The sequence below is a fragment of the Empidonax traillii genome, unplaced genomic scaffold (assembly GCF_003031625.1).
Source record: "Empidonax traillii isolate 1590-97213 ecotype Southwest subspecies unplaced genomic scaffold, ASM303162v1 scaffold93:size1158651, whole genome shotgun sequence".
NCBI lineage: Eukaryota > Metazoa > Chordata > Aves > Passeriformes > Tyrannidae > Empidonax > Empidonax traillii.
The window spans coordinates 791,060-805,760 of record NW_020955286.1 but is presented as its reverse complement, the minus strand read 5'-3'; the positions used below and the strand labels follow the sequence as shown (position 1 = coordinate 805,760).

The following is a 14,701-nucleotide window of genomic DNA, read 5'->3' as shown; positions in this document are numbered from 1 at the left end:
AAATGCCAAGCTTGCTGCAGTGCTCTGTCACTGCACAGCCGGCCAAAGACTGGGCCTCCTCTCTGGCCCTGTTGCTCTGCTTGGAAGAGAGGACTGTGAACCACTTGTAGTGGTCGCCTGCTTGCACCCAGCTCAGGAGCAGGTGGAATGGCTGCCTGTAGAGAGAGCATGTGGTGCTCTGTCTGGCCCAGTGATTAACGCAGGTAGTGCAGAATTGGTGGAGGCAGTAAGGCAAAATTCCAAAATTCTGTTGTGGTTATGAGTGGGACCACAGCAGAATGGGTGTCTCTGAGGCAGCATTTGGAGAAGGGGAGGAGCAGCAGCAAAACATCTTAAGTAAAGGTCCTTTTCTGCTCTGATATTCACCGATGCTCAGTGAGTATGTGCAGTGAGAGCTAACCAAGAAAACCACGTTTAGAAACTCTATGAATGGAAAGAGGAGATACCCTGTAGAGGGAACCAGGTTTGTTCAGTGGAGGCTGGAGATGGTCCAAATGGCAATGTGTGGTGAGATCTGGCCATTGAGCAGTGGCTGGCAGGTAAAGAAGGTGAGGTTTTTGGAATCTCTCTGAATGAAAGATAGATGAGATAATGCAGAGCAAAGCAGCTGCTGCAGCTTCTCAGTGCTCCAGGCCTCAACTGGTGAGCTATGATGCTCACCTGCATGTCTCTGAGCAGTTGGTGATTCATCCATCAAGCTGACAACCAGCTACTGATGTGGGTGGTTGGGGGAGGAGGGTCCTTGGCAACCTGGTTTTGTGGATTTCAATTTTAACAGTGGAGCTTTTCGTTTCTAGGTGTATGAGAGACACCTTGTGGGATTGGGTACTTTTTCTTGTTTTTAGCAATTTAAATTCTAAAGACACTCAATTTTTGAAGTTCTCATTTACAATGCAAGTACTATAGACTGTATCTGTGTCACCCACATCCAGATAAAGCTGCATCTGCCTCAAGCGCACAAAAGCAAAGTCTCTCTGAATATTGGGAGGTTCAATGAAGGCACATTAGATATTTTAATACAGCCACTTCTAGTGATAGCCTGTGCCCAGGACTCTGATATCACACTGCCCAGAAACCACTAGGTTAGACTAAAACCTGCTATGTCTCAAGCAAAATTCATGTAATGTCATGAACTTCTGGTTGACATCATAAGGAATATCTCAGCAGTCTTTATAGTCCTGCTGACAATCCTCTCACATTACATTTGGGCATATTTGGTTCAGACTGCAAGGAGATGATAGGCAAATCCCTCTGCTAAGGGATTTCCAGGATGGAGCTTTAGCAGGAGGGGAGGGAGGAGTGGCTGGGAAAACTGACCAGGAATGGCTCTTTCAAGCTGTGGAGTGGGTTTTTAGTATTTCCTGGGGGTTGTTTTTACCAGTGGGTTCTGCCAAGTAGATCAGTCCCTTACAACGCCATGTGTTTAGTACTCCAGATTCAGCTCACTGTGGTGGTTTTTGTCTTTCTCTGCAGGGGTAAAGCGTGGTCACTCAGAGATGGAAGAAGGCAAAGTAAATCTGGAGAACAGCTGCTCACCCTACTACCTCATTAGGTTAATCTACTCCTCTGAAAATTTTGATAAACTTGTGAACCTGAGCAAATACAACATCCTGAATAACAAAGACCTGCTCCTCCAGGCAATCCGGAGTGCTGTAGAACGGAGGAGAATGCGCAGGACTGGGAATGTCTCCAGCTACTCTGGGTACCCCTAGGCTGGGATTTTGCACTTTTTCCTACTGAAGGCTATGGCAGCACTTTGCAACACATCACAGTCACATTGCAACACATCACAGTGTTCATTATTTGCAGAAAACTGAGGAAACCTGTACATTTCTCATCTTGCCTTGTTCAAGCTCCTAGCTTTCAAAAGGGTTTATTTAATCTTACGTTTTCAGCCCACAAGAGCCTCACACTGTGGTCTTACTTGTTAAGAAATTAAGGTCCTGGTTAGCAGAGACCTCTCAGGATCTTTCTGATATTATATCAGGTGGTGGTGGTGGTGCTAGATAGTTTTTTGTATGTGCCTGTCCTTTCAACCCTGAGCCCATTATTGGTGTCTTTTCAATGCTTCATTACAAACCAAGTCCTGGCCATTTGCATTCAGTAATGTCCAGATTTTCAGATAGGCTGAGCAACTAGAATTTGCACTGAATTGGTGGGCTCAGCTTTGAAGTCAGGCCAGAGTCATATTTGTGAACATATGTGAACAATGACCAAACTGAAATGTGGACAGTCACGCTCTGTCTGGCCAATTCCCCTTGCTGATTTAGAAGTTACTCCTTTTTTTTCTGTTCCCCTGCCAGAGTTTGGCACAGAAATGCTGCTCCAAACTGCCACAAAGGGGGCAGTTACATTTCAAGGAGAGATGACGTTAGCTGCAGTGAGTGAGTATGGTTCTTTTGAGCGTTGGCTGGAGGAAAAGTTCTGAATAGAGCATGAGTAGTTGCATTGATTTATACCAGCAGTGCCTTTATACGTTAAAACGTCAAGAGCCTGAAACAAACTTTTGATAGCAGAAGCTTTAGTAGATTCTACCGTAAATCTACTTGAATCTACCGTAGATTCAAGTACATTTAATTAAGTAATAATGACCAAGCCATAAGCTGGTGCTCCTTACAGATGTAAACTGAATGTACGACAACGTAACTCACTAACAGAATGCATAGCCACTGCCTTTTCACACCCAGAAGACTTTTACATTTTACAGTCTTCTATCCCTTATAACAGGCAAAGTATTTTTAGAGCTGCTACACGAAATAGAGCACAAATAAGAAAAAAAAAAGGAAATTCTCTATCACACCTCCTTGTTGGAGGAAAAAATTTGGAAAAATGACACCTGGTTTTCATTTGCTTTGGAGTGCAGTGAGAGATTTTTGCCTTGAACTAGGAGCTTGGAACATCTTTATGGCCTTCCACTATATTAAAAAGATGGCAGGGAAGGATGCTGACCAATATAAAACAGAGCTCCAGAGGAGTTCGCAGACTTCTCTAACATTGAAGTATTTGGACCTGCTTCTGCCTTGTTTATTCCGAACACAGCATATTCATCAGGAACCTCCAAGGAAAATCTTATACATTTCTTCCATGTTGGAAATTTACTTGAGACCTAGAATTATTTTACTTGAAATCCAAAATTAGACAAAGAAAGAGCAACAGGGTATATGCAGGCAGTAGTCAAGCTCAAAGAGAGAGCACTTACAAAGACTTCATTGCCTGAACCCTGCATCTATTAAATGCTGCTACTGCTGCAATGGCAGTGAGTAAGCTGTAGCAATATTCCTTGTACAGTGCTAATTTCCTGAGCTAAAGAATATCATGCAAAACCTGAGGAGTAGTAAAAGCTGGAATGCAACTGCACAGCTGAATTCTGGCCATGAGAAGTTAAGAACTAATGGGATACCAGCTGCAAGAAAAAAAAAGAAAGAACCATTTTGAGTTGAAAGGTGAGATAGCAACAGGGAACTATCTATCTCAAAAAGAGAGTCCTACCAGCAGGATCTGTTACGTTCGCACAGGAGAGCAGCACATCCAGGTACAGTATTTCGTGGCACATACAAATTTTCATGCTCCTCTGGCTGGTCATATAAAGAAACCCCTCCCTATAACCTGCTTGCACAGAACAAAAACTAATTCCATCATGACTGTGGAGAGGCTGTGTGCTCCCATGTCCTGGTGCACCCTGATTCACCCAGGCTCCACAGACATTTGGTGTTCAACCCCCTGCTTGCCCCGGCTGGAAAGGATGGACAAGAAGTGAGTGACACCATCATGCTGTCCATCTCATGTCCTCACTGCTCTTGAGACATCGAATTGTTGCTTACATTTTCCAGCATTACACTATTACACAGGAGCTGCAAAGGTTTGAGCTGGAGGACAGGGCTGGGGGCTGAACAGTTAGGGGGGAGTTCCAGTAACAGCAACTGATAGTAGCTAGGTAGTTGTGGGTGGAGAAGGTGGTGTGACTCTCCCTTTGCCAGGAGAACTGTCACCAAAATTTGTGCTAACGCTTAAAATCAAGCTGGGGACTGCTGTTCAATTTTGCAGCCGGAGGCACAGACAAGCATATTCCCATTCATTTCCTTGGGGCCCCATGTGGTATCACTGTAGCCTTAAATGATATTAGTTTTATCAAATATATTTTTGTATTTCAGGGCTTGAAATTATGCAAGGGCTCTATCATTGCCCATCAGAGTGCCTTTTTGTTTTATTTTGGTTACTTTTTTGGTTTTGTAACATGATGTGGATGTGACACACAGGAACATGTTTAGTGGTCAACTTGGCAGTGCTGAGTTAATGGTTGGACTCAATGGTCATAGAGGTCTTTTCCAACCTAAATGATTCTATGATTCTGTGACATTAAGGGAGTACGCTGCTGGCTTGATGGTGTGGCAGGAGGACCTGGAGGGCATTTGTTCTTATAAGTGCTAGCTGTTCTTCAGAGAAATTGCTTGCTTGTGTCTTTAAACCATTTAATAATATATGAATTAAAATATAATAATATATTAATTAAAAATAAAATATTGTGAAGGAGCACCAGACCCCTGAAACTTTATGCACTTAAACACAAGACAATGTTTTTTTCCACTTGTATTAGCACTATTTACTGCTAAATGCCTGCTGCGAACTTCATAGGGCATTTACTGCTTTCAAGAGTGGATAGAAAAAAAATCTGGGAGAAGATCTTCAGCTTTACAAAGGCCTGGAAAACCTTGGAAAAAGTAGAACAAAATATGCCTCCTGTGGTAAAACCCTCTTCAGTGGAATGGCACAAGACAGGGTAAAGAGACATATGTACTGAGCCACAACCAAGGCACAGCTTTGTTTTGCCTCTTGGTGATTTGACCTGTGTGTACAGAAGGCTGGCTTTCTTGATAACTTTGCTGTTATCAATTAAATGGTAAGTTTAATATACTTAAGCTTTTTTTTTTTTTTTTAAAAAAAAAGCATTAGGTTTTTGTTTTTGTTTTTTTTTTTTTTAATATAAAAGCAGCTAAAAATGATCAACAATAATGAAAATGCATCAGTTTCCCATTTCTTTTATGTGCCGAGGTTTTTTGTTTGTTTGTTTGTTTGGTTGGTTGTTTTTTGGTTTTTTTTGTGACAGGCAGCAGCTCCAACTGAGGTGCAGCAGATGAGAGAGCTAGACTAGCCAAAAAAAAAAAAAAAGAAGAAATTATTAGATCACCTTGTTGGATGCAAGTGACTGATCTGAATCAGTCTAAATTTAAATCTAGATGTTGCATGTACCCAGAAAGTATTTACATAAACTTGGTGTAAAGGGTTCTCCTTCCCTACAACTGGAGAATTAGGGCAGAGGAGAAGACTGCAAGCAAAGAATGAGGGTTATGCTTCAGACTGGGTAGAAAAGGACCAAAGCTGAGGATTTAAGGACTTGAAACTTTAGCTTCCACCTGTCAAAGAAGAGCCCCCGGCCACCACACTGTCCTGGGGGTAAAAAAATGCCCTTTCTCCCCATCTTCATGATGGATAACTTTTCTTTGGCTCAGCAACAGAGATAAGTAGGGGGGAAAAAAGTATATTTTTCTCCCCATGGTTACACCATACCTTAGCATGTGGAGCTTGTTGTCTGGGGACAAGACCTCCTTCTTGCTAACCTGCATTTCCGCTCCTTTTACACTGAAAGACTGGTTCTTCATGCCTTATTTTAGACTCAGAATCCATTAAAAATTAGTAGCAGTGTAGGACTTTTTTTTCCTAGTAACTTCATCCAGAAAGAATTGGCAAATAGGGAGTTTTTGATTAATGTGTTGTAAAAAGGAAAGATTGTGGAGACTATAAAACACTGAAGGAAGTATATAAAAAAAGATTACCTTTGGGTGCACAGACCACCGAAGCCTCTTAAATCTAATCTGTTGGTATCTGCAAATCCACTTGCAGGTGGCTGTAGTTCAGTCACAGCTTGCACCTCATGCTCTGCTCGGTGCTCCCCATTCCTGCCTTGCAGAGTCACTCCACTTGAGCTGTCTGGCTTAAAGGTCTCTCTGCTCTTCCCTTGGGTAACTCAGAGTAGATATCACTTGTGTGGTGTGGTGAATGACAGAGTAGTTGTACACACAAAAGTATACCAGATACAGTCCTATTTAATTGTATTTAAAGATTTTATGAGATTTAATACATAATTTAAAAAGTTTCAAGGGAATCGATTACCTTAAAGCATATCCATACATTTCCAGAGGGCTGAGTTAAGTTATAATGGTCCGGTATTCATTAAAGCAAATATAATTTTTCTCTTCCTGCTTCTAGTAGAGATGGAAGCAGTTTTGTTTTATTGCCACTTTGTTCTAGACTTAGGGTGGTGATGGAGGCTTGTGTCACTGCAGTCTCATCTTCCTTAAAATCTGGAAGATTCTGCAGACTTTCTCTCCGCTTTGATTTTGAAGGATGGTGTTCTCCTATCAAGAACATGCATCATCAGAAAATCAGGTACAATATAGAGGGGTTTAAGTCGCTCTGTATATATAAGAACTTGTTAGGCATCTAACTCAGCAGCAAAAGTCTGCCTGGCAGCAAGACTAGGATTTCACATCATAGTCTGTAACTTTTTAAAGACTCCAAATGCAACAGAAAGTGATTTACACAAGCCAAATTTCTGAATTTTGCCATGGCTATGTTTTCCTTGTCTGTGTCTCCCCTGAGCCTCCTTTTCTCCAGGTAAACAATCCCGGCTCCCTCAGCTGCTCCTTGTAAGACTTTTCTCAAGACCTTTCACCAGCTTTGTTGCCCTTCTTTGCATATGCTCCCTCTTTATTGAAGTGAGGGGCCCAGAACTGAACACAGGACTCAAGGTGTGGCCTCACCACTGCCAAGTACAGAGGATGATCACAGCCCTAGTCCTGCTGGCCACACTATTTCTATGACATTAGTGACAGAGGAGTAGGACCTTTTGACCTCAGGACAGTCTCCCTTTGTAGGTGACTGCTACCTGAACACAAACAGCACTGACATATGTTCAGCTTTGCGGCACAGAGCCCATACCTCACGAGTGAGCTTTTGCTGGTCGGTCTTTCCGCAGAGTCCCTGTCTGTAAAGTCCCACAGTCTTTTCTGGGATGTCTGTGTGTTTGGAGTGAAAGGCTGCACCATCACTGTGGAATGTGATCTGTTACTGTTTTCTGCAAGGTCAAAAAAATGCACAAATAAAAACCTTCTGAAGTAGCATTAGAGGCAGAGTTTGCCTTTTCTGGGCCCATAACAATTTTCTTTGAACTTCATAGTTATAACTGTTCTTTGACTTCCTTTCCAGTAAGCCACTGCTGTCCAGAAAGAGATTTAGATTCAGAAGAAAAGTTGTTGATCAGGATCCAAGGCAGCTCCTTAATAAAAGGAGGAATACAATCCTTGGGCAAGGCTTGGGAATAACCTGGCCACAGTACAACTGAAAGGCTGCTTTGCAAGTTGCCCTGGGCATTCTCCTGCCAGGTCACTACATCACAAGGTGGCAGGTGACCTGTGAACTGCTGTCTAACAGAGGCAAAAAAGGCAGCTCAAAATGCACTGAACTAAGGACACTTTCTCATTCTCTTTCTTTCATCATTAGTTGCTAAAAACATAGCTCATTATTGAAGGAAGTGAGAATGTACCTATATTATTCCGTAGTGATTGTAGCCAGTCCTCCATCAGTGTCTGAGAAGGTGCTGCAAAGTAATACTCTGCCCCATCTCTCAGCCTGTAAATGAGGATAGAAGGTGAATTCCAGTTAGTATTGCCTTATACCTTCTGTCCTGATGAGTGTAAGACAGATCAGTTATGCCTTCTAACATCCAGTCTTAGGTGACTGTAGGCAAATGTAACTGTACAGGTGGCTGTTTAGCTTTTCATTTGCACGCTTCTCCACAAGACTTACCGCAACATGAAGCTGTTCTCCTTCCTGCTGTAATTTACCAGCTTCTCACATTTGGAGCCTGCAATGCTGAGCGAGAGGAGTGTGGATATGTTCTGAAGGGGGATAAAATACAAGCAAAATGTCTTCTGTTTCTGTTCTGCTAGGATTCAATTCCATACCAACCTGCAGGCTAACTAGACACCCGTCTTTTGATGCCTCTAACTTTATAACTAGGATCACTGAATAGAAAGAACCACAGAGGAACAATGGATGATTACATTGTATCTTGAAGGCAATTCTTGCATAAGATACTTCTTTTAAAGAATATCCTTGAAAAGATATGAAAACTTATTATTCTGTTTTATAGTTGGCAGCAGTTGAATAATTGCTGAATTTTCATTCAGCTGACATTTGAAAGAGAACTGATTACCCCAGCCCCAAACCAAAGCAAATGTTTTTAAATGTAATTTTTAAGTGCATTTTTACATAGATAGACAAATTTCTAGAAAGATTCAAAAACCAAATTACCTTAGATGCTTCATTTTCATCATTATAGAAATCAAGCTTTAATCCATCAAGTTTTACGTAGAAGGATTTCCAAGACCTTGAGCGTGGCTACAGGAATAGAAATGGTAATAAAATTCAGCCATTAATTATATATTTTATAGGAGTAGTGATATCTTTCATATACAACTTCCCCAAGAAGCCAAGAGCTGTCCATATTATGATCACAGAAGTTCTCTTAGTCATTATTATCTCCTAGAAAAGCAGAACCTACTGTAGTTTCTGGTGGGGGCGATTCAAGAATGGCTCTCTATGAGTTAGGACTAAACAAATGACATAACCTGGTTCAAGCAAGCTCTGTATACCATGTGGCCAGCAACATCTTTGAAGGTGAATAATCAAAGTTATGTCTAATTTTTGGCTACTAAATTTTTTTCCTAGCTGGAACACCAGCCCCTGCCTGCTGGTCACAAGCTAGTTTTGTCAAGTGTGTGGTTTCAACCTAATGTGGCTGCTGAACTCTTCTTAATTTCCTAAACTAACCCCAGTGGAATCCTACTGAACAATGTGCAAAAGCCAACCCCAAGTATGTATTACTGTAAGGTTTTGGACAAGGGCCGTGAGACTCTTCTGGATGAAGGATCCTATTACTTTTGTATACTCATATTTTGTTATGTCAGTGAATCAAATTGACAATTTGGTGATTCAGAGAAAAGGAAAGAAAAAGTTCTGAGACACGTAAGTCATAGCTTTTCTTGTTTGGTAATATGGAAGTTCAGTATCACTGCAAACTAAATTCTATATATCCAGAAGAGAAGAAAAACTAAATTTCTCTTCCAGAAGATGGAGTCCATACCAGGTTGAGTTTTTAAAAGAGGTCTTTCAAATTAAAAATTTTGGGAGAAATAGTCTATGGGAAAATAATCCAAGACAATTTTATGTGCAAGACCTCAGCAAACACTGAGATGTTTACAGATTGGTGGTGAATATTAGAACATTTCCTGCCTCGTTGTGATCATTAGGCTTCTGACCTGAAGTGGTATTCTTTCCCAGGATAAGAATTTAGATTTCAGTTTTACTCAAACCCGGATTTAAAAAAACCAATTCTTCAAAGATAAACAGAACCTTAATTCTCTTCTAGCACAGTTAGAAATTATAAGTATTGGGAGCATGGGACTGAGGGCTTCCATTGCCAATAAACTATCACATGCTGTTACAGGATCATGAAGCTTTAGTTTTTTGGGGGTGTGGTTTTTTTTGTTGTTTGGGTTTTGTTTTGTTTTGGGCTTTGTTTGTTTGTTTTTAAAATATTGTTGAGTTTTTTCCAATTTTGTTGATATACTGAAACCTGTGTTTACAATTAGGAAAATGTCATTAACGTGTTCATACAGCCTAGGCTCTGGTTTGTAAATCCATTAAATGTATGACTCCCATGCCAGGCAAAAATTGCATCATCTCTTAAGGACCTGATCAGGTCAAGTCAGTGGACGCTTCCTAACGCATTTTAGGGTAACTGAAGCAAACCCCTAGTACTGAGCTCCTCTTCAGCAGGGGATTATCCTGAAGATAATTATAGTCCAGGTCTGGACTATAATCCAAGGAAAAATGAAATAACCCAGAGTGATGACATTTGTTTCTACCTGTTGTCTTCCTGGAAGTAGCTGGTCTCTCTTCTCCAGGAAACCCTCCATATGCTGGAGATTTGCAGAAACCTGAGACACACATGAACATTGCTAGTTAACTTTAAAATGTTAAAATGTCAGTGTTAAATTTCTGAAGGTCTTTTTTAGATAAATTCCATGCAAAGAAACTAATCTCTACTTCCTCTAGCCTTTACATTGACAGCACAGCTAGCAATCCTTACTAGGTTGCAATCATATCTTTGATATACTACCTAAATGAAGAGAATCCACATCCTTCTAGAGAAATTTGCTTATGAAATTTGCTCTATCATATTGTGTTAATTAACTAATATTATTTTTATATTAGTAACTACATTTTACAACTTTAGTGGTTCAAGTTAGCAGTTTTGTGAGGAGAAAGCCAGGAATTCCTGGGACTCACCAAAGATGTATTCTCTAATCTCTCCCGAGAGGAGCTGTACTGCAGTAAGTTTGGTGATACATCTGGGGACTTTTGCCCAGCCTCAGGTGGTGTTGCCATTAGTTTGGTCTGGAGTTTGGAGAAAGAAGAGCCTATAGCACCTTTTTCCTGAGGAGATGGGTGGTCTGTGGCATGTGATTCTGACAAACTGCTGCTATGTTGCTGGTTTACAGGAGTAGGAGATAAAGAAGAGCTTAAAGAACTGTGACTTTCCAAAGAACTAGCTTGTGGATCCACCACCTTTGGTGTAGGTGGAGGGATAATCTCACTGAGCCTTGTTTCAGCTTTCATTTCCGTTTTGTTGCTGCTCAGCACTTCAGGGATGTCGTCAGTGGTGAATTTTTGGAACCTTGTTGGAGATTTTTCAACAGGGGAGAAAATAGTTTCAAGTGGGGCCCTCCAGGACAGGCTGGGTAAGGGCACAGATGGCAGTGGCATTGTGCTCTTTATCTCTGTCACTTTTGGTGGTGTACTCCTTTTGTCAGATGTTTTTCTTTTCAGAGAGGGAACTCGTACAACTTTGCTTTTATCCTTAGGCTCACTGTCTTCTGTGTGCACTGGTTTCAGAAGATTCATCTCTCTCTGTAGGATAGAAGTATTACATTTTTTTTAGATTACCTTCATTGCATTTATGAATACTTACCTGATATTTTTATTATTTTAAGCAGGAATAGTTTTTCAAATACACTGGCATCTGGCATTGAATTTTAAGGCCTGTTCCTCCATTGGCATTCTTAGAGCTAGATCTGAACTTTGTTACCCAAACCAAGAATACTAATGGCAGTTAATCTCAGTTGCAGTGAATCCTGACCTTGCTAAATTCTCTAGAGGCTGATTTTTTAATAAGCTCAAGAGAACCTATGCTCCTTTCTTTGTGGCACTGCTTCTTTAAGTTTTCTGAAAGAACATTGAGTATCCAGGGGTGTTACCAGGGTAAAATTTAGAGGAAAGGACCTTTGTCCCTTCAGTTAGCCAATTTGCAAATCAAATGAAATGAACGAAAGACAGATTTGGCCAAGCTAATTTTTAGCCTAATGTCAAACACAAAAGCTATGTTTTGCTGGTTATTTCAGGAAAATAATTAAAAATTCCCACATTGAAACAGGATCTGAGAGACTCACTGAATATTTTTGGTACATATCACAGTCCATTGTAAAACCGATGTCAGAAGGAAAAAGGCCTACCAGTGCTTTTGTCTCTCTTTATTTTCAGCCCTTTGCTATACTCTAGAATGCTCAGGTAGCTCCAACTCCCTATTGAAGTCCTGAATGAAGCAAAATTTCTTTGCCTATGTAGCAAGGGATCACCCCATTTCTCACACTCTTTTTGCTGCTCCTAACAGAAAAAAACTTCAACTTCTTCCCTAGAGCTTTTGCAAGCTGGTTATTTTTTTTTTTTGATCCACATATAGGTCTGGTTCTCAGCTTCTCTGTCTGCAGTATCTCAGCCTTGGTAACTCATTTACTCCATTTCAGCCCAGAAGTTCATTCGTATGTGGCGTATGTGGAATGACATCCAAACAATCAAGGACCCACATCATCCTGTCCCATACACAGCTGATTAACCTTCTAATACTCACCTTAGTTTTCCTGCTGAGCTGAGCAAATTTCTCCTCCTGTGCTGCAAGCATCTTTTCAAAATCATGGTGTTTCTTCAGTAATTCCTCTACTTCAGACACTGAATCCTGAATGGAAAAATCACCAGACACAGAAGTCCAAAATCAAGTCCCTCAGAAGAGACTATGCCAAAGATTTTTAGATTTACCTATTTTATTTAGCCAAATTATGATTCTGAAATTTTTTGTAATTGAATGTCTAAACCCCTCCTAGTGTGTGAAAAATTTACACTCCATGAAAGGTCTGTAGCTTGCAGTCTGTCTGATGTGCAGGAGAAAAAGAGCTCAAATAACAAACTTCCCTTTTCTGCAAAGCTATAACATGGTTTCCATCTATAACTGTTTACATACAGATTAAGTACATGGATTCTAGCTTGTGCTACATACAGAATAATTCCTGCCCAACGACAATGTATCCTAAACCTCTGCCGTGCCCTCTGCTTAGTTTTTGATACCTGACTTTAGGATTGAGTTTTCCCATCTTACAAACCATTAGAAGACAGTTCACAATGAGAAAAAAATCCCAAACCAAAAGAAACCTGTTGGGTGCTGGTGTTTAAAAGGGAATTTACAAGCTAGCTGTCAAGCCATCTGTGTAAAACATTCTACCGCTTGATGGGGAGAATGAGGTGGGGAAAAAACCCTTTTCCTTTCAAAACAGGCTCTCAGCATGACAGGGAAGGTTGAACCCTCTACAAGTTATCTTATTTGAAAAAATGATCTGGAATTCTCCCCAGTCTTCTACCACCCCCTGGAAGGACCATGTCAAGGAGCCCGTCACCATGCCAAATGCAGCAACTGCCCTGGGCTCACTTCTGTAAGAGGGCAGAGCTTCTCCCCTTTCTAATTTCAAGGGTGCATTACTGTTTAAATTGTGATTAATTTCAAGCCTGAGCTGGTACATGTGCCAAGCACTCTGTATATGCTGAGGCATAGAGTGTTCAGTAGTGTTTCAGTAGTGTTGCATTGTTGTTACTCACCCCATAGTTAGAATCTGAAAGAAAGCTCTCCTTGGCAGTCAGCCATGCTTCTGCTTGTTCTAGCTCTCTGCGGAGCAATTGAATCTCCCAGTTTTCTTGATATAACACTTTCCTCATGTCCCAACTCTCCTTTACCTTCTTCATCAGCTCTGACAACTCTAGCAGTTTTTCTTCAATCTAGAAAAATAACATTTGCAATGCCAGGAAGTAAAAAATCCAATCAGATTTTCACATGACAGACAACTAGCGTGTAGTGATTTAGCCTTCATGATTTGGAAGATGATCTGTAGATAACTTTGTGGTGTTAACATAGTTTAGAAAGGATGTCTGAGTTCTCATTTTTTTTAGCTTGAATTCTGTATAGCTAGATATTAGAATTTTATGCATATTCCACATACTGTATGACCTGTATTCTGCCAAATGATTTCCCAAGATGAAACTTTGGCAACTTGTGTTATAGAACTAGTGAGAACCAGAAGATTCAACAAATACATCTATTTATGACAAGGCAACAACGGAGAGACACTGCATAAAGTTCTCTTATTCTTTCTGCAACAGAAGTAATGTAATCCTGCATAAATTCTGAAGATGTTTTTGATGGTGTGATCTCTGGATTTATAGAGAGTGCCAAGACAAGCTTGGGCAAAATCTAAACATATATAGATAACAGGATCCCAGAAAAGTTAACATTCTTGTTCCTTCGCACATTTCTGAAAAATTACATATCTTCTGGTGCATGCAGGGGCATCAGTCCATCCTACAGGGGATTGCATTGTGATGTGTCACAAGAACTTCAAAGATGTTTTCGTTTTTCATGTGTGACACAAGGTGTGTAGCTTTTAACAGTAAAGAATTGGATTGTCCTGTTTAGTTCTGCTCTGAAACAGACAAAGCTGCAACTTCTGTCCCTTTCATGTCTTTGTTCACTCTGTTCATAAAATATTTAACTCATCAACACACCTCCACAGACATGAAATGTGCATTCTTCACCAGGTCACCTCCTGCCCGCTGCATTTCTTCATATTTTAGCCACTGCTTCTCTATCTCGCGCTTGTATTCCTCGTGACGCTTGATAAGCAGTTCAGCTCCCAGGACATCATTTGCCAGTTCCTCAGATATCACTAGTGCATGCATCTCATTGGCCCAGGTCCTGCAGAACAGAGCCAAAGGGTAAAAAAGGAAGGAATTTGAGTCTGCCGGATATTTGGGAATTCACACACACATCCTATGGCTGTGGATACATCTATACAGACTTTTACTGGCACATAAAAGATATTAATACCGTCCTGATATTGGCTGACATAATTTTCCTCTTAGTCACTGGTACAGTGCTGTGATTTTGATTTAGTATGAGAATAATGTTGATATCACACTGATGGTTTAATTGTTGCTGGGTAGTGCTTAGTCCAAGTCAAGCACTTCTCAGGTCCCCATGCTCTGCCAGTGAGGAGGTGCACAAGAAGATGGGCAGGGGGGAAACATGGCCAGGATAGCTGACCTGAACTGGCCAAAGGGATATTCTGTATCGTAGAACGCCATGCCCAGTGTATAAACAGGGGGGAGTTGGTCAGAAGGGGCCATCTGCTTTTTGGGGACAGGCTGGGTACTAATCAGTGAGAGGTGAGCAATTTTTTTGTGCATCAATAGTTTTTTTTAG

At 40.8% G+C, this 14,701-nt stretch overlaps 2 protein-coding genes across 6 annotated transcripts in view; one reads left to right on the top strand and one right to left on the bottom strand.

Annotated features, from left to right (window-relative positions):
• Positions 1-4,407, top strand: part of LOC114056487 (cytosolic phospholipase A2 beta-like) — a 59,283-nt gene extending 54,876 nt beyond the window's left edge. For all 5 annotated transcript variants that reach the window (XM_027881707.1, XM_027881706.1, XM_027881708.1 and 2 more), the window contains one exon: positions 1,474-4,407. In XM_027881707.1, the coding sequence (XP_027737508.1) occupies positions 1,474-1,712 (239 nt within the window). In that variant the 3' untranslated portion in view covers positions 1,713-4,407. The remainder of the gene's footprint in view (positions 1-1,473) is intronic.
• Positions 4,408-6,100: 1,693 nt separating this feature from the next.
• Positions 6,101-14,701, bottom strand: part of SPTBN5 (spectrin beta, non-erythrocytic 5) — a 90,315-nt gene continuing 81,714 nt past the window's right edge. The window contains exons 58-67 of the mRNA XM_027881732.1: positions 14,005-14,194; positions 13,045-13,221; positions 12,029-12,133; positions 10,411-11,031; positions 9,987-10,058; positions 8,371-8,457; positions 7,864-7,955; positions 7,601-7,686; positions 6,997-7,132; positions 6,101-6,413 (exon numbers count right to left, since the gene is read on the bottom strand). Of these exons, the coding sequence (XP_027737533.1) occupies positions 6,353-6,413; positions 6,997-7,132; positions 7,601-7,686; positions 7,864-7,955; positions 8,371-8,457; positions 9,987-10,058; positions 10,411-11,031; positions 12,029-12,133; positions 13,045-13,221; positions 14,005-14,194 (1,627 nt within the window). The 3' untranslated portion in view covers positions 6,101-6,352. The remainder of the gene's footprint in view (positions 6,414-6,996; positions 7,133-7,600; positions 7,687-7,863; positions 7,956-8,370; positions 8,458-9,986; positions 10,059-10,410; positions 11,032-12,028; positions 12,134-13,044; positions 13,222-14,004; positions 14,195-14,701) is intronic.